Raw genomic sequence first — 27,163 nt, 5'->3', positions numbered from 1 at the left:
GAAGTCATCTAAGGCAGGCCCACCCACAAGTGACTCTTTGGGAACCCTATCCACATTGTGGCCCTCCCTGGAGCCTAGAGAACCGACCAAGGGTAACAACGAACACCTGAAGGAATGGAGGGACCACAAATCAGAGGACACCATGGCACAGATGATGAGACAGGACTTCAGGGGAGAGATGCAATCACTGCAGGAGACCCTCACAGACTTCAAGACCAATTTCAGTTGAGGAGGTCTGACCTGAGCACGGCCTGGAGGAATAAGACAAGAGATGGGGCAATTAGGAGAAAGAACAGACCTGCTTGAAAGAGGCCTCCAGGAGGTAGATAGAGAAACATCGCCAACGGGGCAGCCATAGAAGGGGTAAGTGTAACTGGAGTACCTAGAGAATAATCATGCAGGGTCAACGTTCGGATCAAAATGCTGCCGGAAAAAGTGACGGACAGGGATTTGAAGGGGGAAACGCAGAGGATTTTTGCAGAGCTCCTTGGAGAAACAGCCCCTCCCAACCAGAGTGTATCGAGCTGGACCGAATCCACAGAGTGGGACGAACAAATAAGGGCCCCAACGCTAGACCCTGCGACGTTTTACCAGAATTTGCGAGATATGGCCAGAAGGAAGCGGTCCTGATGGCGGCTAGACAACAAGAATTGGGGCTGTACAAGGGTCAAACAATACTCCTATTTCAGGACCTGGCGAGCAGTACACTTCTCAAACGGAGGAACATGAGCCAGATAGTGAAGGAACTGGCTAAGAAAAGCATCAGATCCAAATGTACATTCCCATTTGGCCTCTTGTTTGAATGGGAAGGAGTCCAGAAACTGATAACCACCCCCAAGAAGTGGCAGACATGATGGACCTGGATGACGGAGGGGAGGGGGGGGCGAAGGACCCGCCACTTCGGAAGCAAGAGCGAGGCCCAGGCCATGGGAGTGGTCAACATCAGGAGAGAGACGAAGGTGGAGGGCTGCCTTGAGAGGCCCCCTCGCGAATGAGGAGGGCTGGGTTGCAGAAGGGGTTGCAGGAAATGGCAATGACTGATGCAGGCGAAAAACAAACCCCATAGCGCGACTATAAGTGGGGTTGGTGGCCAAATAAGTAAGTAGTTGGGGCCTAGGGCAGGGGATAGAAATGTTGGAACGAGTAAGGGTGGGAGCACCCAGGGGAGGCAGGGGGATGGGGGAACCAGGTGCATCCCCAAGTTGGGGCACGGGAAGGGCCCGAACCTGAGAAGGGGCACCAGGAGTACAAGGAGGTGAAGAACAGGCAAAAAGGACATAGGGCGACAGACCCGAGGGAAGGCTGGGAGCAAGAAACAGGGGCTTATGCAGAAGAGGTATCCGCATAAGGAGCAAGATTCAAGTGGATGACACATAACGTGAGGGGACTTAATACCCCACTCAAAAGGGAAAAACTAGAAAGATTCACTAAGGCTCAGGGCCCAAATGTCCTAGCCCTACAAGAAACCCACCTTCTGAAAAAAGACCAAGGGCACCTCTGAGTCCGAGGCTTCTCAGATATTCCTTGCGTCAGTCCCCACGAAAATAGGGGGGGGGGGGCTAGCGCTGGCCTATAGGAACAGTCTGGACTTTAGAGTGCAGGACACCCTCAGGCATAAGGGAGGGAGAGGTGGTGGCGAGGGGAGAATATAAGGTAACACCCTGCACTACTGCATCGGTGTACGTGCCGAACGCAGGTCAGGAACAATTCCTATGGGGCCTCCTGAGTACGATAAGAGGGGTTCATGAGGGGCCATGTTCTCCTAATGTGGGAGCTCAACTTGACGTGGAATAAGTGCATAGACAGGACAGAACAAAGGGCTGGGGGGGTGTGCAGTGGCATCTCCCCAGCTGAAGGACTACTTTGAGAGAGCCGGGATGAGGGACGTTTGGAAGGCACTTCGGGGACAGCAGGAAGGATGCACGTTCCTGTCAGGGGTCCACGGAACCCAGTCGAGATTTACATCTGGGTCCCGGCGAGCCTGGTAGGCAGGGTGGAACATGTGGGGCCCTTGGGAATAGAAGACCACAAAGTGGTCCAAATGAAGATGGGTCTAAGCGGACGTAGACAGGGGGTCTGGAAATGGAAGTTTCCAGAGGAGTTGCTGAGAGAGCAGGTGATCCGCAAAGAAATAGGGGACAAGAAAGAGCCTTCTTCGAACTGAATAAAGCCACTGACACATGCAAAAGTACAAGGTGGGATGCACTGAAGGCCACGTTGAGGGTGTAAATCATAGCACAAAAGGCGACAAGAGGTAGGCACATTAGGGTACTGGAGACCCAATTAGAAGACAAGGTAGAGGCTGTGCAACGGAGGGCAGGGGAGGCCCCCACAAGGCAAGTACTGAGGGAGTACAGGGGAGCAGTGGGGTAACTTGGGGTGCTAAGGACTAAAAAAGCAGAGGTGTGATGCTCTTTGTGCGGCAGAAATTGTATGCCAAAGCAATGAGGCAGATGCACGCCTATTGAGGGGCACCCGAGAGCAGCACACTATCACGGCCATTAAAGACAAAGGGGGGGATCCGACTCACTCAAACGGCAGAAATCCAAGAACGCCTGGCTAGATACTATGAGGCACTATACTCGACCCAAAACCCACCGACTCAATTGCTACCGACTTCCTTGATACACCACCACTCCAAGCTCGTCCGGGATGCTCAGGAGCAGTTAGGACAGGCTGGGCTATAACAGTCACAACTGTAACCTCTCCATTACATCCATTGCCCCCCAAATATGGATTGACCACTAATTAATCTCCTTTACTCTCAACACTAAAAGGCCCACTGCGCCTACACCATCCCCTGCTGTACCAACATTAACTAGAAACAAGAAAAATATCACAGCGGACAATATCTTACCCCATATTTTACCTAATCTTAACTCCTTACCAGACTATACTGACCCAGGCCTTTTAGTGGAGGAATTCAATAATGCTATGACTATTGCTCTCGATAGCATTGCTCCGCTTAAACAGGAGCAGTAAACCAAAAAAGCATCTTAACTCTTGGTTTTCACCCCACCTAAAAAACCTAAGACTACAGAAAAGAAAATGTGAAACTGTATGGAACACTCATCCCACCGCAGAAAATAAAACCAATCTAATAAATATCTCAATGCAATATAAAAAGGATATCATCCTGGCCAAACAAAAGTATAACAATAGGATTACCCAGGTTTATAGTCATAATTTCGAAACCAATAATGTCGAAAGTCATTTTTTCGAAAAAAAATGTCTGATTTTTTTTTAATGGATTTTTTTTTTTCGAAATGGGGAGGGGGTTCCCCCAACCCCCTTTTTTTTTTGTTTTACCCATTTTTTTTTATCCCGAACCCCAAAATATATAATTTTAAAAAACGGAATTCGTCATTTTTTTTTCAACATTTTTTCTAAAAAATGACCGACCACTGATTACCCAAGCCAACTCCAGAATCAAAGAGCTCTTCTCTATTCTTAAAGAATTGGAAACCCCTATTGCAGTACAGGATGACTATCGAAGACAAAACCTGGTTCACAGACATACAGTTGACACTAACCAACAAAGTGGCCAACCTCCAAACTAAACTTGCTCTAAAGAAAGCCTCACTATCAGCCCAAGCCCAAAATCCCTTGATCAAAACCATATCCAAACTCAAAGAACTCTCCCAATTCAACTTCTCTAAGGTCTCAGTGATCGAGGTAGAGAAAACTATTCTTGCACTTAAAACATCCAATTGCAAAGGCGACCAATGCCCAGTACAATTGATCAAGGACGCTGCTAGAGATCTAGCTCCCTTCATCACCAAACTTATCAATGCTTCCTTTACTACTGGCACAATTCCACACAACCTAAAGGAATCCTGTGTACTCCCCCCTCCTGAAAAAAAAACACTGGACCCTAACATTCCCACAAACTACAGGCCCATTACCACAGTGCCTTTACTAAAAATACTAGATACGGTAGCTTGCACCCAAGTTCAGAACTTCCTTGAGGTGAACCATCTCCTTGGCGCCCGCCAATCTGGTTTCCGACCCCAACATGGCACAGAGACTGCCCTTATCGACTTAAAGGCCCAAATACACTCACTCAGACGAGGGTAAAGTAGCACTACTCCTACTACTACTACTACTACTAGACCTCTCAGCCGCCTTTAACTTGGTGGACCATAGTGTCCTGTGTAATTACTTGGACTCTGCGGCCCACTTTTCAGGGGAGGCCATAGTCTGGATACAGTCATTCCTTAGTGACAGGACTATGAGGGTGTTCTCCCCCTCAGTGGCAGCAGACCCAATACCCATCTTGTGTCTCGCCAACACTTTACAATATTTTCACCAAGCCACTCTTTGACGATCTTGACAATCTGGGTATCACCTATACCAATTACGCAGACGATACCCAGATTCTCCTACCTCTTACCGGGGATTATGGGGAAGATCTGGCTTTGGTGAACAGAGTCTATAGCATCGTTCAGGCATGGAGGGCCAACCACGGCCTATGCCTGAACGATGACAAAAAGGAGCTCATCATCCTGGCCACCGCTGCTCGCATCTCTAAACTCAACCCAAACTACTCAGCATTTACCATTGATGGGAACATTATCAAGGTCGCCAGAGAAGTAAAAAACCTAGGTTTCTATCTCGACTCAACCTTATCCCTTACCAAACAGGTAAATTCACTGGCCTCTTCCACGGCCTATACTTGTAAATTAATACGAGCCGTGAAACAACAGATGACAGCTGCCTAATTTTATCCAGAGCCCTTATCCTATCTAAGTTAGATTATTGTAACTCCCTCTACATAGGGGCAACCAAACCAACCATCAACAGAATACAGGTGCTCCAAAATAATGGACTTCGAGCGGCCCTAAATATTTCCAGAAGAACACATATTTCTGAAATAAAATGGGAGCATAAATGGCTCCCTACCCAAGAGAAAATCAACCTCAAATCTGCCTCCCTCATCCACAAATGCTTAAACAAAGCCCCCCGCTACCTAACAGAACGATTTACTAGAAAAAAACTCCACTAGACCAACAAGAATAGCTAGCCCCAACTGCCTTCTTGTGCCTAGATTCAAACTGACCACTATTGGTGGGTCCAGCTTCCCAGTTAGGGCAGCTCAATTGTGGAACTCCCTACCCCACGCATTTAGATCTGACCAAGCGTTCAACAAATTCAGAAAAAATACAATAAAATGGCTCACTGAAAATGTTGTGACCCGCATTTGGCTCACATCCTGACCGCTTGTATCGTTCCTGTTATAGATTTGCTAGTATGCAAATGCCAGCTATACAATGTCTTGGTGTCTGCATACCATTTGTTCATGTACCATGACCCTGTGGAGTCAAGAAGTGTTTTTATCATGTTCTGCAAACTTGTAACTTCTGTAACCAAGCTGTAAGCCCTCTTATCATATGCGCCTTGCTAGCTCAGGGTCCGGTGCGCAATATAAATAAACAAACAATTGAGGGGTACCATAGCAATGCTGCCCCAGAAGAAGACCCTGGATGGCTGCCCAGCAGCGTTCTATAAAGCCTACTGCCATGTCCTGACCCCACACCCGACATTTAGGGAACTAGACCGCATCACGCCATCAATGGAGGAAGCTAAAGTCACACTGATTCACAAAATGGGTAAGAACCTGGAGGATTGCACGTCCTACAGGCCCATCGCCCTCATCGATATGGACGCAAAAATGTACACCAAGATACTGGCTAACCGTCTGGAGGGACACCTCCCGGCGTTGGTCCACCAAGATCAGGAGGGGTTTGTCCTGGAAGGCAGACTGTGGACAATATTAGGCAGGTGGCTCACCTGGTGGAAAAAACGCAGAAAACGGCCACTCCGGCGGTCCTATTGGCCCTGGATGCGGAAAAGGCATTTAACTGGGTGGATGGACCGTTCCTATTCAGGGTCATGGAGAGAAGGGGCCTAGGAGGGGGAATTTATCAAAATGGTCCAAGCCAATTACAAGAACCACTCAACCCACCAGAGTGTGAACGGCTAAATGTCTCACCCAATAACCCTGCGTAGACCAGGCAGGGGTGCCCACTCTCCCCCCTACTATATGCGATCTACCTGGAACCCTTGCTCAAGGCGATATGAGAGTAGGTGGAAATTCGGGGCATCCCATTTGGGGGCAGGCAACATAAGGTGGCGGCCTTTGCTGACATGCTACTGTCACTAACCAGTCCTGGGAGGTCAATATAGGCTTGCATGTAACTCCAGACGAGATTAGGGGGGGGGGGGGGGAAGGGTCAGCCCTGCGGGTAAACCGGACGAAATCAGAATGACTAAACTTAAGGCTGGGCAACGAAGAGGCGGCAGAATTAAAAGGGAGCTCCCCATTCAATTGGAGCCCAGGGGGAATTAAGCACCTAGGGGTCACAATAACACCAACTTTGGCAGGCTGGTACGCGTCAAATTATCCCCCAACGGTAAAGGCAATAAAAATGAAGAATCCAAGAGTCTCATGGCTGGGGAGGACAGCAGCAGTCAAAATGGTTACATTACCCAGGCTACTCTGTTTCAGGCGATCCCGTTGCCCGTCTCCCCAGGTTTCTTCAGGGAACTAGCAACAACAAGGAAAGTTTGTCTGGGAAGGGAAGAGGCCAGAGTGGACTGCCGCCTATTGACGGCACCTAAGGAGGGGCGGAGGGGGGGGTCTTGCCCTACCCAACTTCCAAGTATATGTAGAGGCGGCACAGCGAAGGGTGATTCGGGAATGGTTACTAGGGTCAGAAGGGAAAAAATGGGTGCAGATGGATCGGGCAGTGGCATGACCTAGGGGAGGTTCTCTGGCTCCCATGCAACCACAGACCGCAACACCTATACTTAAGCGATATTACAAAGGGGCTAACGTCTTTTCCCTCCCCGTTCACCCTGATATTTCATAATAAAGACTTGTTGGAAAAAGGGGCGTTTGACCAATGGAAGATGGGGATGCAGGAGAATAAGGGATATGTTTCAGGGCCAGAGAGTGAGAACATTCCAAGAGTGCAAGCAAAATATCAGAATAGAGGAAGGTGAAAGACATGGGTATTTCCAGATCAGACAATGGGTAATGAACAAAGACATCAGGGCAGCGGCAACCCACTCAGTCACACAGTTCGAAAGGTTTTTACTGACAAAGGAAGGGACAAAAGGGTTGATCTCAGATAAGTACAAGTTACTGGAAAGTGCCACCCTAAAGCAAAACTGGGCGTACATGGCTCGATGGGACCAACTGCTGGGGAGGGATATGGAGAGGGAGGACTGGGAGAGGCTATGGAGGAAAATACTGAAGATGGCAAGGGAGGCACAACTTCAAGAAGCCTAGTATAAATACCTGTATGGGTGGCATTACACTCCTGCACGCCTACATGCTATATACCCGGAGGAGAGGGTGTGGGGAAGAGGGGACAGGAGACATATCTGGTAGGAATGCCCTAGGATTAAGCCCTTCTGGAGGGAAATCATGCAGACACAGAAGCAGGCATTCAGAGAGGGAGCGGGTAAGGATCCCAGGTTGGTCCTGACGGGAATGGGGGATCTGGGCACAGAAAGGGAAAAGGGTCGGGAAAAGGCAAAAGTAGTCTTCACATTAGCAGCCATGGCCCTCATTGCACTACGGTGATTGGGACCAACAATCCCAACAGAACAAGACTGGCTGAGAAAGATATGATATAATATGGCATTTGTAATGCGCCTATACACAAGTGTTTCAAGGCTCGACGAGGCAGGGGGGGGGGGGGACAAGGGGAAGACAGACAACGATCCTACTAGGCCAGGTATCATTCAGACCGCGCAAGTGCAGGGGAAGGGAAAAGTGCAAGGGGAAGGGGAGGGGGAAGTGCAGTACAAGTAAGTAGAATAAAAATAAATAAATAGGGCCAGCTGGTGGCAAGTGCAAGGTAAGTGCAGGCAAGTGCTGGGAAGGGGGGCTGTAGGGATACAGACAGTCCCGCAGTGCAGGGGATGCGATGCCAGGGAGGCAGTGCAAGTGGAGAGTGTCTGGGCCCAGGACCGAGGTCGGTGAGAGTGGCCCAGTTGCAGATTCAGTGCAATTTCAGTGTAGAATTTAGCAGGGGAGAGGGACAGAGAAGGCAGAGGCAAAGAGGAAGGTTTTGAGGTGCTTCCGGAACCGGAGATGGTTCTCCTCAAGTTTCAGGGAGGCAGGAAGGCTGTTCCAGAGGGAGGCCCCTGCCGCGGAGAGGGATCTACCCCCAGCTCGTTGCTTTGAGAAGCGGCTGACCCTGAGGGAGTTGGAGACGGATGAGCGAAGGGCTCGGGAAGGAAGATATTTAGCGAGAGAGAGTCGAAGGTATTTTGGCCCCAGGCCCCAGAAGGCCTTGTGGATAATGCAGAGGGTTTTGAACTTAATCCTCGCAGCCACTGGGAGCCAGTGTAGAGATTTCAGTCCTGGAGAGATACGGTCCCTGGGCTTGAGGCCAAGGACAAGTCTTGCAGTTCTGTTCTGGATGAGTTGCAGAGGGCGGAGAGTGGAGGCAGGCAGATTAAGATAGAGGCTGTTACAGTAGTCCAGCTTCGAGAGAACCAGGGCTCGGGAGACAGTGAGCTTCTGGGGGAAGGAGAGGAAGGGAAGAATACCTCTGAGGAGGTGCAGCTGGTAGTGTGACTTCTTAGAGACGTCAGATATGTGAGGAGAGAAGGAGAGTGTAGAGTCGAAGATGACCCCGAGGTTTTTAACCTTGCAGGTAGGAGCAGGAAGAGGGCGAAGAGAGGCCGGCCAGAGAGCTGCAGGGAATGAGGGAGTGGGTGTGCCAATGAGTAGAATCTCAGTCTTACTGGCATTGAGTCAGAGGTCATTGGCGGCACACCATTCCTGGATAGCAGACAGACAGTCAGAGATGAGGGAAGGAGAGGAGGAGGCCGAGGGTAGCCTGAAAATGGGCTGGGTATCGTCGGCATAGCACTGAAAGTTGGGGCAGAGGGCGGCGATGCAGTGAGCAAGGAGTGACAGGTACTGGTTGAAAAGCCAGGGAGAGTGATTAGATCCCTGGGGAACACCACAGGTGGAGAAGACGACGTCAGAGAGGAAGGACCCAAGTTGGACCTGGGAGGGTCGATTGGAAAGGAAAGAAGTCAGCCACGCCAGAGCCTGACCAGTGATACCCAGGTTATCATGGAGACGGTTGAGCAGGATGGCATGGTTGACATTATCAAAGGCAGAAGAGAGATCGAGCAAAATGAGAACACAAGGAGTGTTAGAATCAAGGTTGGAGAGTAAGTCTTCACGGATGTTCAGGAGAGCAGTTTCTGTGCTTCTGGCAGTTCTGAAGCCAGACTGATGGTCATGAAGGCTACCAACAGATTCAGCATGGAGGTTAAGCTGGGAGATGGCCAGTTTCTCCAGGAGCTTGCCCAGGAAGGGAGTGATGGAGATTGGGCGATAGTTAGCCAGGCAGGAGGGGTCGGAAGAGGGTTTCTTAAGAAGAGGGTGCACAAGGGCGTGCCTGAGGGGGGAGGGGAAGACTCCAGAGGCGAAGGAGTGGTTGCAAAAGTCAGCCAGGGCGGGAGCCAGGGAGTCAATGTGGTCCTTGATAGTTTTGGAGGAACAGGGGTGAACCTGTTTAGACGAGACTTTCATAGATCGGACTTGTCTGGAGACCTCGTCAGCAGAAAAAAGGGGAAAGGCAGAGAAGGAGGGAGGAGGGGTGGCTGCAGAAGGGCCAGAGGAAGAGCAGGGAAGAGAGGGAGGGAGGTGATAGGAGGAGAGTGAGGACAGGATGTCCTGAGTTTTAGAGAAGAAGTGAGAGGCCAGTGCCATGCAGAGGGCCTGGGAGGGGACAGGAGAGGTAGAGACTGCAGCAGGGTTGGCAAGCTCCTTGCAGATTTTAAAGAGTTCAGCCGAGTTGTTAGATGCCGTAGAGATGCGGACTTGGATAAGGGCTCTCTTCTTGATGAGAACGGAGAGACGGTATTGCCTTTGGAGCAGGCGGCAGGCCAGTTTGTCAGAGGATGAACACGAAGCACGCCATTTCCTCTCTGCCACCCTGCACTTGCGTTTAAGGGTGACGAGATCCGAGTCATACCAGGAGTTACATTTGGCTTTGGGCTTCAGGCGGATTCTCATGACAGGGGCAAGGATATCAAGAGTATCAGATCTAGCAGAGTGGAGCATGGAGAGGGCTGTGTCAGGGTGGGAGTCAGCCGAAGGGGGGGGGGCGAGAAGGTGGCAGCGAAAGCCTCAACTGACGCAAGCTAGTATCACTGGAATGGGCCACATACGCCATGAGCAACAACCTAAGTTTGCTAAAGAATGGGGTGAGACGTTAACCTTCAGGACCCAGCGGTGCCCTCAAAGACTGAAGCGTCTAGATTTACACTGAGGAAGCACCAACGGAGGGTGCGAACAGGATGAGGAAGCGCTGGAACTCTGGGGACGGCAGGAGGTTCATTTTTATCTATGTAGTAAAACAAGAATGTTTTTATTTATTTTAAAAAGGGTACATTTCGTACATCATTTTCAAAAGTGTACCCCAAGCGATTAGAAGCACAATAAGTCAGTTACATGATCAAAACAAATGTTAAGATTGTCCATTGTCAACACATATTTGGAAACTGAAACGGTTTTTCACAAGTAATCCGTGCAAGGGTTCCAGGTATATGTTTGATGTTAAGATCAGGCGTGGACTAGCGTTGCTATCATAGCATTTAGAGCAGGCACCTGCAAGTCTGCACTCTTGCAGCAAGATTTCCAGCCTCTGTACTGGATAGCTAGGAATCTACGCGATTGATTAGTGTCATTTCTATGGATAGCATCAGCTCTGATTCTACGAGAAATAACTTCCCTTAACTCTGGGATGGATCTCTGCATGTGCTCTCTCGCCAGGACGGGTGAATGGAAAAGGTAGAGAGAAGCAAGTTACTCATCTGCAGTAACAAGTAGTCCTTCAGTCCACGTTCAACCCCAAAGGGGAGAAATATTGGGCAGTCTCCCAACAGAAGTGTGCCAGCAGCTGTTAAACATACCAGGGGCCTGGCCCTCCCACACATGCTTGGCCCCACCGTTCCTTGGTTTACGCCCATGTAAATTCTGACCATATCTTCAGGTATGAGAAGCTGGTATGAAGTGATAGCCACTGCCGAACCGAGGCTATGGTTGACTAATGACACTGGAAAAATGCCTAGGGGTAAACGTACCAAGCTGCAGTAGTGGATTAACCTTTTTTCCCTCTAGCCCCATTAAAATGGGAATTTAGCGTGGGGGAGGAGCGAGCATAGACACACCTGAAATCCAAACAACTTATAACTCCCTTTTAACCAAATGTGGCATCTGGGTAGGAGCTTATATCAAGCTTCGCATTCGTACAATGCATATGGAATGACTATTAGGTGCAGTGAGTCTCACCCTTCTTTAGATCAGCATGAAATCGGACTGCCCTCGAGTTGGACATCCCCAATCTGATTAAATCAGAATGTCTTGTCAGAGCCAGTAAGGTTTAGTTGGCCAGTGCAGACTGGAACATGGATTTATTATAAACACTTCCTCTTCAGGTTATGAACGTTTTATTTGTCTTACAAGAATGAAGTCAACAAATCTGGGAAGCTTTGAAATCAAAAATTGGGGATGAAACCACATAGAACCATTGTAATTGGAGAAACCTTCATTATCGCGTGATTTTCAATTTTCCAGCCTTCAATCAATAGTTAGGCTCTCTGGGCAGCTTGAAGCCTAATGTGGTCATTATCGTTTAAAACCGGATGAACCGGATGAGTCATGAATTGTACTACAGCTACTCAACCCCTCCCCTCAACAGCTTCAATAACACCCTGTTAGGCAGAATTGCATGCAGTACCCTCTGGGACCACCACATACAATTAGGACTATAGGTTTAAGCAAAACCAACCTTTGGAATAAGTCTACTAAACAGTTTGTGGTAGCGAGATGGGCAGCCAGGCTCATCTCAAGAGGGAATGTGAGCAGTACAAGAGGTTACACAGAGGCCTTACAATAACAGTGGTTCAAGTAGACACTTGTCCTCAAGGTTTCTTGGTAAAACACTGATCATTTAGAAAACATTCACTAGAAGGAGGCAACTTAATATCATATACAAATAAACTTCAACACCAAACCATTTCTGAGTAAATTAGGCTCCCCTGAAATAGGAGTAAAATAGCATTTCAATTACTTTAAATAGGAGGGCAAATAGAGGGAATAGATCCCAAATACTTTCTTAGGCAATGCAAATAGTTTCAGTTCACTGGAGGACTCGATTGAGTTCAATAGGCCTATGCCAAGGTCAACAGACTAGTGTCTTGGATAGGAAAGAGCAGTTCTTGTAGTAAACGGTAAAGTATTTGCCAAAGTTCCCAGAAGTAGCTTGTACAAAAAAAGAATCATATGTTGGGTCACAAGCCGATTAGGCCTGCAAGTTGGGAAAGTTCCACGAACTTTCACAGCGAGAGATGTTCTCTCAATCGGGTTGGCACAGTACCTTAATATGAAGAACAAGATGCAACTGAAGGTGGTTCCTGGCAGTTCCTGCAGATCTCACTGTTCCTGAGCCTCAGTCATGGGGACAAGATGGAGGACGTTGGGGGGACTCCTGCACTTCACGGGATTGTTGGAAAACGCTGACAAAATGGAGTTACTTCAGTTCGAGTAGCTGTAGTCAAACACACAAGCTGGTGTCCTTCCCCCTGGTTAACCCTAACCCGCTCCGAGAATGGTATCCAGGTGGCTAACTCTTGCCAGGTTAAATATTTAAAAAATCAGACCCTCAAAATACAGCAAAGTTGCTGGGGGTCTCTAAGGTGAAGGGAATTAACACATTTATGAGAATTCTCACCAGCACGCCCAAAATGGTTTTATTTAAGGCATATAGTCAATTACAAACGTTTGCCATCAAAATTCAAAGTTAAAAAGATTTCCAGCAATTGGAATGTCCAAATGACTTAGTCTGCCAGTACTTTAACTATTGATAAATAGCATATCCAAACTTAAAAGCGTATGTCACTCCTGCATTTTCACAACCATACAGATCCTCCCACTATGCTTCTGCATCAACTCCACGTTCTTGTTTAAACAGATGACTATGGAGATGCAGTGTCCTATAGGTTATCATTTTATGGCAGAACAGTGTAAAAACGTTTCTGCTTTTCTGGTTCGTTGCGACAATCTGCACGTGTCAGATTCAGTGAAGGATGTTCAAGCAAAAAAAATATATCGTCTGGCACTAAGAGTACTAGAAAAGGCCCTATTCCAAAAGGGAGCATCTAGAAAACGGTCTCCAACATAGCAGCTCTACAGCCCAAATGAGCCATGGAGCATGCACAGAGTGCGAAGACTTGAGCAACAAGCAGGTCATCAAGGTGGTAACTTAGATACACAGGAATAGCAGCTTCATTCTACAGTGGCAAGAAGAAGAAAGCAGTGTGATGGAGTGCCTACATTCACTCATAGGTGCAAGCATAAGCTAGAAGCAGTGCTACAACACAAATCCATGGCAGACTCAAAAATAAAAACCGAGATGTGTCGAATGACAAGTGGGTTATTAGGTAACCAAAAAAGAATCACTAAATTCTATTACTTGGTTCTTCGTAAGTCGCCTATACAACAAGTGGTGTTTCAAAGCACCACAAGACAAAAAGGGGGACAGGGGGAGGAAGATCACAATAACGGTCCAACTAGGCCATGCGACATTCGGATTGTGCAAGTGCAGTAACAAGAAGTGCAAGGGAGGGGTGGGGGAAAAGAGGACCACAGAGGCTAGGCGAGTGCTAAGGGAGGACAGGAGAGTAAGTGCCAAGCAATTGCATGGGGTGCAGGGGTTGAGGGTCCACATGCTAAGTGTGAGGAGGGGGGGTGGGCTGGGCAGAGGGGCCTGGTGCCCTGCAAAACTCGGTGGAAGCCAGGCAGTCATTGCGACAGACAGGGCAGAAGGAATGAAGAAGAGAAAAAGGAGGGTCTTGGGGAGCTTCCGGAACTTAAGGAGATCCGGCTCAAGCTTAAGAGGGGAGAAGAGACCATTCCAGAGGGAGGCTCCTGCGGAGGAGAGAGAGAGATATAGTCCCCACTCTCTGCTTAGAGAAGCATCTGATCCACAGAGAGTTGGCACTAGAAAACCAGGGAGGTATTTAGGAAGAGAGAGTTGGATATAGCTGGGTCTCACGCACCAAAAAACCTTCACGGATGATGCAGAGGGTCTTGAACTTCATCCTAGCAGCAAACAGGAGAAAGTGGAGAGATTTTAGGGCTGGGGAGATGCAGTCTCTGGGCTTGAGGTCAAGGATAAGTCTTGCAGTCCTAATCCGATTAGTTGAAGGTGGCAAAGGGAGGATGAAGGAAGATTGAGGAAAAGGCTGTTGCAGTAGCCCAGCTAGAGAAGACCAGAGCCCTGGAGACATTGAGTTTATGGGGGAAGGTGAGGAAAGGGAGAATGCCTCTGAGGAGGTGCAGCTCATAGCGGGCCTTCTTGGCAAGTTCTGCGATATGAGGAGAGAAGGCGAGAGGAGTCAAAGATGACACTACGGTTTTTTGCCCTACAATAGGGGGGAGGGGACCCATAGAGGGCGGCCAGAGGGTAGGAGGGAGCTGGGGTCCCAATGAGAAGGGTCTCAGTCTTACTGGGATTAAGGCAGAGATTGGTAGCCCACCATAGCAGTCAGTCAGGAATGAGAGAGGAGGAACAGGAGGCAGTAGAGAAACTTGAAAGAGCTGTGTGTCATCTGCAAAACACAGGAAGTGAGGAGAGAAGGAGGAGATCAGGTGGGCCAGAGAGGCAAGGTAGATGTTGAAAAGCCACGGCGAGAGCTTTGTGGGATGCTGCAGGTGGAGAGTGTGATAGGGGAGAGAAATGGGTCTAGTTGAACCTGAGAAGGTTGGTCGGAGAGGAATGAGGTCAACCAGTCCAGTGCCAGGCCTGTGATGCCCAGCGGTGTCATGAAACTGATTTGTCAGAGCGGCATGATTGACCGTGTGAAAAGGCAGAGGAAATATCCAGAAGGTTAAAAACAGATGGAGAGTTAAAATCGAGATTTGGGAGCAAGTCTTCACGGGTGTGCAGTAGAGCCGTTTCCGTGCCTCAGTAGAGCCGTTTCCGTGCCTCAGTAGAGCCGTTTCCGTGCCTCAGTAGAGCCGTTTCCGTGCCTCAGTAGAGCCGTTTCCGTGCCTCAGTAGAGCCGTTTCCGTGCCTCAGTAGAGCCGTTTCCGTGCCTCAGTAGAGCCGTTTCCGTGCCTCAGGCTACTCTAAAGCCAGACTGGTGGTCGAGACAACCAACAGATTCTGTGTGTTGGATAAATTAGGAGATGACCAGCTTCTCCGAGAGTTTGCCCATGAAGGGGGGTAATGCAGATAGGGTGGCAGTTAGCCGGTCAGCAGAGGGCTTGAGGAGTGGATGCACAAGGGAGTGCTTGAGGGCTATCGGGAGGGAGCCAGTGGCAATGGAGTGATCACAGAAATCGGCCAAGGCTGGCGCAATCGAGGCAATACTGTCCTGGATGATTCTGGAGGAGCAGGGTAGTACCTGTTTGGAGGAGACTTTCACACAGGACTGGTGTAGAGACCGCCTTCCGGTGCTATGGGTAAGAAAGGAAGTAGGAGGGGTAGGGGGGGTCAAGGGAGGAGGGAGTGAAATAGAGGACAGGATGTCCTGAGTTTTGGTTACACGTGTGAGGCCAGTCAAGTACAGAGGGGCAGGGATGAAGTGGAGACTGCAGTAGGATTGGCAAGTTCCTTGAAGATTTAAACAGTTTGCCAGTGTTGTTAATGGCCCAAGATACCTACTTGGATATGGGCCCTCTTCTTTGAGCAGATGGAGTCTATATTGCCTTCGGAGCAGGCGGCGGGCCAGTCTGCTGGAAGGATGGACTTGATGCCTGTCACTACCGCTCAGCAACTCCGCACTTTCGTTTCAGAGAAGCGAGGTCGGAGTCATATCAAGTGCTGTGCTTAGAGGCAGGCTTCTTGCGGATCCCAGTGACATGGGCAAGGATGTCCAGGGTGTTGCGATAGAGAGATGAAGATTAGAAGATTAGCAAGGTCAGAGTCAGTGTGGGAGGGGGAATGAAAGTGGCGGCAGAAGCAGCAACTGACACTCTTCTTTGGTTGAATGACAGGAGACTGACAGTGCAGAAGAGGCTTAGCTGGGGGACCCAAGAGATCCAGGTGAGAGGACAGGAGAACATGATCAGACCAGGAGAGAGGTCTAGTGAGGGTTAGAGATGGGGATGTCTGATTGGATAAGAGCAGACAAGGTATTTCCGGCTGAGTGCGTCGGACTCGAGGGATGAATGGTGAGGGAGAGAAAGCCAGAGGCTGCTGAAGAGTCCAGTGGCCGAATCAGGAGAGTCAAGGCGGATATTAAAGTCTGAGTAGGAGAAGCTTGGAGGAGGCAAGAAGCGAAGAGGTGAGGTCAGACCACTCCGGGAGGAAGCAGGAGACTGGACCAGGTGTCCTGTAGATGGTGACAAGAGTCAGCAAGAGGGAGGGAGCGATACCAAGCCTGCAGACAAGGCATTCAAAGGAAGAGTAGGTCTTAGTGGCAATGACAGTAGCAGGGACCCATTCAGGGAAGATCAGGGCCACTCTGCCTTCAGTCTGGTTAGGCCTGGTCTTAGAGCGGATCTTGTAGTCCTCTCGGGGAGGAGTGCATCAAAAGCAGTGACAGAGCTGGCAGTGAACCACGTCTCAGTGAGAGCGAGAACGTCAAGGTCAAACTCTTCAAGAAGGAGACATACCAGAGGGGTGTTTAACAGCAGAGCGAGAGTTGAGGGTAGCTAGGTCTTCAGAGGAGGGGTACAGGGATGAGATACGCCCGTCGGTAAGGGAGAATGGGCAAGAGGGGTGACAGGCGGAGGAAGTTGATGAGAGATGGAAGACGCCCATCAAGAAGGAGGAGGTTGGGATGAGAGCCCTGGGCCATGACATGGAACTTAATGATGCACCTAGAGGATGAGAAGCCAGCTAAGAGTACTTCCCATCTGGTGCCACCTTTAATGGGTGACAAAGAGAAAGGGGAAGAGGACAGAGACCATGTGGGGAGTCCATAGGTCCGGAGAGGGGGCGACAAACGGGATGTCTGTGACAGTCTGCCTGGAAGAAGCATGATGGGCAGGACTGGATTAGAAAGGATATCTTTTTGAAATTTTTCCTTACAGGTTTTGAGAGAGAGAGAGAGGTAGAATAGGTGATAGAGTAGCAGAGTAAATAATCGAGATGGAGAGCACCATGGAGTGAGGGCAAAGAGATGGAAATGGGGAGAGGATCTGATGCACGGAGAAACTGCACAACCGACTCACCAGGCAGCCTAGCAGCCAAGACAGTAGCAGCCAAGTCAGGTGCATGAGATGTCTCAGACAGCTGAAAGCTGGGGGGGGGGGTGTAGCTTGATGCACGAAGAGTCTCAACTTAGAGTTGCTTGGGGTAACAGGGCCTCCCAGCCTTTCTGAAGTGGTGTGCAGAAATTAACCACAGCGGCAACTTTAAGCACAGCATCAGGACAGCAGACTTGCAAAACACCTTCATGCCATTTTCCTGAATGTACAGGTACCTCTGCATAAGAAATAAATATCACATTGAAAAAGGTGCTATGGCTCGTCAGTGGCAGCAGTCGCCTCGGCAAACATCAGTGTCATCGTCGTCGTTTTGACTTTGCTCGTGTCGACACGCAAGGAGATGCTGCTCATGAACTTTGCCAAAATGCTAGATTATCAGGTTAACCGATATCTCAACTTGTTCCTGTCCTTGCTTCCTTCCTTCCTTGAGTTCACAGGCTGCGATTTCCCAAACACCAAAGAGCGTGGTACGGCTGGAAATACCGCCCACATCCCTCTGGTTTAGGATGGACTGCAGGCCCTTCCATCTGATGGGTTTTTTCCACCAACCAAACTAGTCAGTTTAGCAGCAAGAGCCATTTTAGAAGTGGCTCAGTCGGCTTCCATCAATCAGAGCCAGTCCATAATCATCCCTCGCTAGTGCAGTTTTAGCCTGGATGTAATGGTAGTGACTCCCCCCATTCCCCTCCGCACTGTGATAGATTGCGGTTGAAGGCAGAACCAAGTCGAATGGCGTGAAATTTCGCCATGTGCTCGATGTACTTCAACTTCGGTTTATAGCAACTCTTCCCACTCTTTGGTGGCTGCTGGTTTTCGATTCTCTGTGGTAAGGCTTTCTTTTCCAGGAATTACAACACCTGTTATAGTCCGCTGAATCTACCAGAGAATTGAATGGAACATCGTTTGACAGAAGAGTTCAAATTTAACAAAAATTGAATACTTGCAGGTCTGACAAGTTTGATTTCTCATTGCAAAATGTGACTGCATTTTTTATGCACCTGCTTAAGTTTCCTTAGCCGAATTTAACAGTTTAGACAAGCTGATCCACACTCTCCTCTGCTGAAAGAAGCTTTAATATTTGGTTACAAGCTACACATTGAAGATGCATTTCATGATGGGTCAGGAAGTTTCTGCATCCCTTCTCAGAAAGAACTCAATCGAACCCATCTGTATACAAGAGCGAAACTATTGAGCTCAATTTCACATTCAATAGCCTTGTAAGAGCTTAAGAAAAGGGCAATGAGAATTCGAAGACCCCATCTTTGACATAAGCACAACCAAGTTCCTTCTTGTCTACAATGCCATCAATGATCTTTCTCCTCTGTACCCATCTATCAATCTCAGTCTACTCGCCATCGGGTTCCCACCGTTCCTCCTCTGCACTCAACCTCCCTGTCCAATGCCCCTTGTGACTCTTCTCGCTTCTTTCTCCCTACTCTCCCCTCTGCACTGGAACTCGCTGCTCATCTTGATCAAAGCCAACCCAACTGTGGATCTATTCAAAGCTAGGCTTAAACTAGACTTACTAGCTAAGGGGGGAGTCAGCCCATGCATGATCCCCATCCTCCCTAGCAGGCCCCTCGACTCCCTACAGTGTTGCGTAAAAATGTCATTTGCATATTTGTAAAGTACTCTTTAATTTCAAAAACTTTTTTCCCCTGGGACAGGTTAATGACAGTCAACCATTTCCTACATTCTTATTGTGGTTTTGTCTGTCCCTGGTCCCCTTTGTGCACACTCTGACTCACCACTTTATCCTATTGTTACAGGTACCCCTTCAGGGGAATCCATTTGCCATCTGTGAATGCGTTATTGGAAGTCATTTCTGATTGAAAGCGACATCCGTCATTCAAATGACTACACAATCTAAATAAGGGACTGTTCCGTATTGGCCACAACATTGAATTCCAACAATTGGCAGTACTGCAGGCAATCAAGGTAGAAAATAGGAAAACACTGGGTTCTTCCTGCCTACATATTTCAAATCCTTGTCCGATGTTGGCAGTAAGGAATAGCTCTAAATGTGGTATCCTAAAACAGCGTGCCAGACATCTGGAGTTAATTCAAACTGATTGAAGTTTCAGTGCAATGGGTGACAGTATGGCAGAAACTACAAAACCAATCAAAACTCCAATGAGAATCCAAAAATGAGCACCTTTTGGGGGGCTTCTTATAAGTTTAACACATTTCAGCAGTAGCTCTAAAGCAGCGGTATGCAAGTTGCAGCCCTCCAGATGTTTTGGACTAGAACTCAGAATACCTCACCATTGACATTCTGGGTAGGACAGGTGGGAGTACAAAATATCTGGAAAGCCAAAGGTTGCAAACCCATGTTCTAGAGTAACATCAGCAGTTAAAGACTACCGGCAGCACCCTCGGTTACAGGAAGTGATTCAAGATTCACCGGTGCCACTTTGAAGAGACCCATCCATCTCAGGGAATCCGGGGGACTGAAGGCTAGCAATTTGTCTACCAACACAAAGATGGGCGCAGAGGCTTGGTGCTGCATCTTTAATCCAATAAAGGCTGCATCCAAAGCAGAATTCCACAAAATTACGCAGACTAGACTAAGTGGGCGCTACACTTTCAGATTTTAGAAAGCAAAATATATGCATAAAAACAAGCAACATTTATAGAGAAATGTACCTTTGTGTTTAATTTACAAAACAAAATCATTTCGGTAGGATTAACTTCAACTCTAGGATCAATAAACACATTCTACATACCAACCCAATTGTGTTTCCGGGGACTAAATAGAAAATAATGTGTTATGAACCCCCACCCTAGAGTAGAATTCAGTTTCACAAACTGAATAATCAAAATCTATGTGAGCACTGATGAAGAGACTCAAAATTGTACCCACCTTAACAGTGTCAAAGGGATGTCCCACGAGTACACCGGCAGCTCCTAAAAAGAAATGGTAGATTGTGAACTAAACTCAATGTGCCAGAACATGCCATTTAACGTGAACAGGTGGAAACCAGATGTGCTCCGTTGGGTGCCTTGTTTACAACTCTTATTTGCTGCAATTATTTGGATAGACTAATTTTGCCCACCCCTTCCGTGCCCCTCTCCCTTTGGAAAACAAGCCCCCTTCGACTGTAGTTGCATTATTTATTCCGGGAACACTGGTTGGTATGGTGCCAACTCTACAGAGCAAAACAAGTGCTCTATAAAAAGACTTGATCCACGAGGAGAGCGAGCAAGCGTAGTAAATACATTATCTGAAAAGGCGTTTGCAGAGCGATACACTGCCACAATAGCAGAAGACTCTCTCCTTTCGGCGCTAAAGACAAAAAAACACCAAGATTACATAACATCTTTTTGGCTTGACGTAGAGCAACCCTAAGTAGGCCCATTGGCTGTGAAATAGTGATTAGGCTAAGTCAGTTCTCATTGGCCAGTTTGGAGGGCGTGTAATAAGCTGTTCATACACATTAGGAAACGCCTACTGCCGGCTTGCATAGAAGAAATAGACACCCGTTCTCTTCTTGGCTTGACGAAGAGCAACCCTATGTAGGCCCATTGGCTGTGAAATAGTGATTAGGCTAAGTCAGTTCTCATTGGCCAGTTTGGAGGGCGTGTAATAAGCTGTTCATACACATTGGGAAACACCTACTGCATGCCATAGGAGAAATAGACACCCGTTCTCATTCGTCATCTTGGAAGGTGTGTACACAACTGTCAACCAATTGCAAAGACCCCAGAAAACACAACCACCAGTCAATCAATTGGGCAAAAAGATGGAAAACAAGCTTCAGCGGCCAGCGTGCACTGCAAGCCGTTTTACAGAACAGGATTAGGGTCAGGGTGTGGTTGAAGCAGCGCAACCAGGGATGTGGCGCGTTGAGCACACAGTTTCCAAAACGAGCATACTCGCCTCAAACACGTGCTGCAGTTGCCTCTCAAAAACCTCCTCTAAAGATGCAGGCAGATTAATTTGAAGTGGGGGGTGGGAGGGTAGATTCATCAGAATTGTGACCTCCATATTAACAAGGTTCTAATCCTTTCTACTTTAACTGTGGGTCGAACAGGGAGGGCGAATAACTTAGTTAATGTGCGTTTAAAAAATTGTGAAAAACGCCCTTGGCCCCGTCGACTTTTATCGGTTATAGGGCCAAGTTTAAAGCCGCTAGAACTACTGTTAGTGGCCCCAACACCAAAGGGTTAAAGTACAGTTTTTCATGTTTAGACTACGTGCAACAGAATTCCCAGTCATCCCACAGCGCTTAGAGGTGGACAGCTCGGGGGCAATGCGTTTGTCTTGGAATCAAGACAACGCAACACAGGTTCGAATTCCGACCCCATGCTTAGAAATCACTTGGTGGTATTAAGCACGTTATAAAAGAACAATTAAAACAATAGAAGTTAGGTGCTATAAAACTGTGATAAGAATATGCAATAGCAATTTGTTCAGCCCTGCTAGCATGCCCCTGCAAACCTAAAAATTATACATCAATAGCCACCTCAAAGGACTTGTTCAGGGACTATAGGCCTACTAGTTATACCTGTATGTTGGTGAGGTTTGTAGAATCCTACGAGCTACCACTAAGGAGAATTAGGTGAAAGGCCTTCCAAATGGGTTGTTGAAGACCAAGTCTCCCAGATTTCCACTTCAAATGAGTTGTTGAGGTGGTGGGCAACCCAACCTAATGGCAAGGTTCGAAATTGCAGGGGAACAGGAAGCTATTTAGCTCCTGCTTGTAGCCTAGTAGAGCCTGGTTTGCTTGACACCAACAGCTACGTTTGGCCCCCAGTCCAACTTATGCCGAACACGCACACCTATGTGAATGTACCTATGTGCTTTGAGAGCATCTATAAATAAACATAAAAAACACAGCTATACAACATTTAAAGCTTATCGAAACTTTATTTTGATCCTTGCATTGCTTTACATTGAGCTGGTCTTATCTAAGAAAGTGGTTGTTGAGATCAATAAAGACTTGACAACGACTGCTAAGATTTTCAAGACCAATGGAAGCTGATCAGCATCCTGAAAGGGGATCGAGACAGGAGGCAAGCCTAGCTGTCATCCAACAGATTACAGGTGTGTATGTAATACTACTTGAGATGGGTGAACACATACATGCCTTTGAAAAACAGTTTACTGAGGCATCTAAGTGCTGTCGCAGGAAGGCATCATAACCACAGTTCTACCATCCATGCAAGTGTTTGGAAGGTAGCATACGGTGTATTGAATCAAATGGCTTGGTAAAATGGATGGTCGCCGCCAATCATTCCCAGATTATTATAACGCTTATGGAGGCTGGCCAGCAACCCACCAATTACAATGCATCTGCCATCACCTACTGTAAGCTCGGTGAAGTTCTATAAACCACAATAATGGGGTAAAAGTGCAAGGGAGACCATCACAATATGTATAGAAGTGGTTGCTGAAACAATTGGTGATTTAAGCATGGCTGTGGGGTTGGCGCTGTGCCGGGAAGCTTACCAGACATCACTCACAGTTATCTGAATGGTGTGCAGGCACCCATAGACAAGCAGTCTGATGTTCATGGAGGCCTACACGACATTTGAGTTAGTGGACGATATCCTTGTCAAACGCCACCAGGAGAGTTTACAGCTTTGATGGAGACCCATCAGTCATCACAGCGTTAGTGAAGGCCTACCAGACAGCTTGGTAGAGTTATAGTGGTGGATAAATGCCTAATTACTATTTACAATGGGTAAATGAGACTTACGCAGATCTACTAAGCTGGTTGGTGGCCTACCAATCATTCCTGTGTTGGAGTTCTTTGACTTTGTCCCCAAGTATTGTGTGTGGAGTTAGGCCTCCCTGCTATCTTAAATTAATTGGTAAATACGGCCGGAAACTAGCTTGCACCAATAGAAGACTGAAGTTGATGTGAGCTTAACTACTTGTCTGTAAGGAATTGGGGGCACCGATAGGCTACTAGACACACTTATAAAGCTTGGTTAGGGGTCTGCAACAAGTAGCTCCCCAGATGTTTTGTCCTGCAACTCCCATCTTCCCCAGTCAGCAAGCATAGTCAATGGTGAGCATGGGAATCAGACTAGAACATCTGGTGAGCCGCGGGCTGCCGACCTTGCCAGAGGTAAAGCTCCCATCTACTCCCAAAGCTCCAAGTGCTGCCACATGGGTTAAAAGCCTGGCATAAAGTCGCCTGGTTAACGAGATGTCCAACAGCACGCCCTGGCCAACCAAGCCTAAAGATGTGAAACTCGGAATTGCACTGCAAGTCCTCGGTCATTAATGCCAGTGAGGAGACCTCCCTCCGCAACATCCCCCGCAAAAAAATAAGTGTACGTATTTAGTCATACAAAAGGTTGGTCGAAATGACAATCCTTAAACACGACCCCCAAATAAGTGATGAAAAACCAAGCAATAAGAAAATAAAAAATATCGGTTTCTGAATAGTCCAGTAATGTTATTTCATGATGACTGCCTACCCATTCTGTCATACATGCGCATTAAGTCTGCGTTGCACACCTAAAAATCGAGTACGTCCCATGACTTAAATCCATGCCACAGCCTACCTCACAGCTCCATGGGTCATGCGAGCAGGATCCTGTTCTACGTCCTCGTGACTGGAGGGGGTTGCGGGGATGTTCTCTACCGCGAAAATTCCTCGGCAGGACCGCCCACACAGGTGCCCATTTACCTCAAACTAGAGTTCTGCCCACCGACTTTGCAGGCGAAGCTCCCTCTACCAGCTGCCTGGAAAGACCACACAAGCATGCAAACATGCAGAGCTCAGGTTTGGAAAATAATTCAAATATTTATGGAGAAGATTCAGGTTGCACTGGTTTCTTTTTCGGAAAACCCCAGGAAATTGTAACTTAAAGAGACGTGGCAAACATAGTGGGAAACAACACTGTAACTGTCCGCCATGAAGACAAGCCAGCTACGTGGCAAATAAATGGAAAACATATTTCCAAATCCTTGTCAATACTAATAACAAAATTAGTCTCCTCCACAGCATCGAGGAGAGGAGACTCGAGATCCTGCTGTGCCTCAAATTTAAATTTACCCCCACGACACATTGAGGTGACAAGCTTGGCGCTATACAAAACGATGCAAGCAGCTGCACCGAACCACCTGCAATGATGCGCTTACCTCCTGCACAGCCGGCCAAAAAATCCATCGCCATGCCTTGCCCGGCGAGCAGCACAGAACTTCAAAGAGCGGTGGAGTGTACGCCTTTCCTGCAGGGGAGTCGGTCAAGGATGGTCTTGGGGTTTGGGGCCACACTGTAGCACAGGGGTATTAGCCTGGAATGGAGGCACAGAAGCACTGGACAGCCACTGCAAGCCTCGTGAATGTAATCTAAGTAGTGCACGCACAGTTAGAGCTCGGGCAGACAGTCACACAGCCGAGAATCCCGAGTATAGGCGCACACTGCAGCTGGATGATGTAGCACAGAGGCTGGAAGCTCGCGCCAGATGAATTGCACCACTTCCTCCCGCGGGTCAAGCGGCTGCTCAGCAACTAGTGCAAATTCTCTTTATTTCTAATTTTTGAATGTCAGGTATGCTTAGGATGTCTTGGGGGGGTTTCCACACCTAGGGGTACCGATGGCTGGGGGGGAGGGTCAGTGCATGCGCAGGATCCTAGCGGCCTGGGTGTGCACAAATCTTAAACTGCACTGCAGCCCGCTTCTGTGCTTTCTATTTCTGACGCCGCTGCAGACCGGTGTAAATATCCTTTTATGGGTGGGGGGAGGACACCAGCCTATTGGAGAAGGGGATTACGGCGACGCCCCTCTTAGCTTCCTCCTCTGCCTCTGCCACGGATTGGAGGAAGCATTGCCTCTAGTACCCCAACGCGTCACCAGCTATACAGTGAGGTGAAAGGATGGCCATAGACAAAGAAAGAGGGCCAGGGACCAGAACGGGAGAGGGCGAAGCGCGTTTCTATGTCTTCTAAGTAAGCTAAGAAGCCATTTTAGAAGGGCAGCCAATCCCACAGTAATTACAAGGCAATTGCACTGATTGAAACTAAATCACAAAATGCTTCATTGCATGATTTCACGCAAAGTAAAAGTAGATGTATTTCTTCTGCCCTTAAAATGCTAAAGTCATCTGCCCTGAAAATGTTAATATACTGGAAAATAGTTTATTGCCTCCAACTTCACATACTAATGAAGACTGAATTTACGCGTTTCGTTTAATGAACACAAACTGATATTTGTCTCGCTGCACCTCAGACACTGTCTGAACTTTAGACAAAACGTTACATTCAAGATGGCGGCCATAGCTGCACTCTTCGATTGGTGAGTCAAGGCGAAATAGTCGGTCTTTTGTGTCAATAAAGGGCATAATAGAGAGAAAGACTAGCTAGCTACTAGCCCTAGCCGTGCGTGTTTGAGTTGTTCGTCACAGGCCGGACACTGTAAAAACGCTATTAGCGAGATAACGAAAGGACTGGAGAGAATGAGAGTGTCTTTTTCAAGCCCATCACTGACCACGTGCAAACAAACCAAGTGCATCAAAGTGAAAGAACAAGAAAGACGCTTACAAAAACGGCTTTTACCCAGAAAAACAGCAGTGCGCATGCCTTGTGTCTAAAATCACCACTAACAGATGAAATCGGTCAACATTTTTTGTATGTCATTTTATAGCAGGTATTTTGTAGGTATTTATAATTTGTAAAATCATAATTCCACGCCTTGCACACGCATACGTTAAAAGTTGCCAGCAAAAAGAAGGGAACAGTGCAACAGAATGTCGTGCATGCACGTGCAGTGCAGCACAGAACGTTTAGGCACTGGGCTCTTTGGCACAGCTCATTTGCCACACACCCCCTTGGAATGCCTTCTACGCAATCATCCAACAGCGCAGGGACTACTGTCCCCTGCAGTGAGTGGGCTTGCGCAGGGAGCCCCGCACGGGCCGCCAGCAATGATACAGCAACACACCATGGATGATCAACAGTAACTGCTTTGTTGGCGCGCCAAGCGCGCTTACTTTTACTTTACATTGGGTCAGCTGACCCGAGGTTGCGCATCGCAGCATCCCACCAGGGTGACTGCGTGCAATGCTACATCTCCCCACAAAATAACATCCTACCCCATTTTCTCGATCCACCGTCGGGGTCTTCGAACGATGTGGCAGGGTTTTGCTTGTTCCTGGGATGTGATATTGTTCTCGTCTAGGATGTCTCCCATGATCCTTTGTTCTTCTCTTTCTCATTCATCTGCTGATTATCCCAACGTCTCTTTTATGCAACCCTCTTCACTCCATTGTTCACTGACCTGGAGTGTGCCATCCCCGGCCTATCTGAAAAATGAACTGTTCCTTATCATGACCCATCCTTCTCTTTCTGCCATTATCATGGATCCTTTAACATGGGAGACGATTGCGGGTCGAAAGGTGGCGTGTCCTTGTGAACTTGCACTTGGCACACTAAGACTTGTTCCCCCACTGCCAATTCTGCAGCCTGTGCCCTTCTTCAATCTGCACATGTCTTCATTTTTTCTTTAGCTCTGTCATCTCTCCATCTCACTCGCTCATGGTGTCACTGTCCTCTGTTCCGTGATCCTCTTAAGGCACTCTCGAGCGCACAGGGTGGTCAAACATTAGTTCAGCTGGAGACGTCCCAGTGAAGTCATGTGGCGTGTTGCGATAATCCCTTAGGAGTTGGCACCGAGCTTGTTCTATAGGCATGTGTGTAATGGTAGCGATGTGGATGGCCCTTTTGATGTTTGCCATAAAGCGTTCCACCACTCCATTCGCCTGCAATCAGAGAGGAGGGACCCTGTGGTGTTGGTAACCAAAATAATGTGCAAAGTCCCGAAAGTCCCTGCTGATGAACAGTGGACCATTGTCCGACTTGACCAGCTTTGGTACTCCGAAAAAACCAAGAATATCCGATCTAGGGCTGGTATCAAAGCTGTGGAGGGTACTACTTCTGCTTCTGGGTAA

The 27,163-nt window shown here is 48.1% G+C and overlaps 1 protein-coding gene across 7 annotated transcripts in view; it reads right to left on the bottom strand.

Annotated features, from left to right (window-relative positions):
• SLC25A29 (solute carrier family 25 member 29) overlaps positions 1–26,389 on the bottom strand; it is a 64,371-nt gene extending 37,982 nt beyond the window's left edge. For 2 of the 7 annotated variants that reach the window (XM_069637787.1, XM_069637784.1), the window contains exons 1-2: positions 23,777–23,799; positions 20,121–20,164 (exon numbers count right to left, since the gene is read on the bottom strand). Coding sequence is in view for 1 of the 7 variants with exons in the window: in XM_069637783.1 (XP_069493884.1) it covers positions 20,121–20,164; positions 24,357–24,390 (78 nt within the window). In the remaining 6 variants the exon portion in view is untranslated. Of the gene's footprint in view, positions 1–20,120; positions 20,165–23,776; positions 23,800–24,356; positions 25,023–26,308 lie in introns of those variants that run through there. The other 5 variants (XM_069637782.1, XM_069637789.1, XM_069637783.1 and 2 more) reach the window with 5 other exon arrangements.
• Positions 26,390–27,163: the final 774 nt, after the last annotated feature.

Source organism: Ambystoma mexicanum, chromosome 14, assembly GCF_040938575.1.
Source record: "Ambystoma mexicanum isolate Mex_15411 chromosome 14, UKY_AmexF1_1, whole genome shotgun sequence".
Taxonomy (NCBI): Eukaryota; Metazoa; Chordata; class Amphibia; order Caudata; family Ambystomatidae; genus Ambystoma; species Ambystoma mexicanum.
This window is presented reverse-complemented; position numbering and strand designations above follow the sequence as displayed.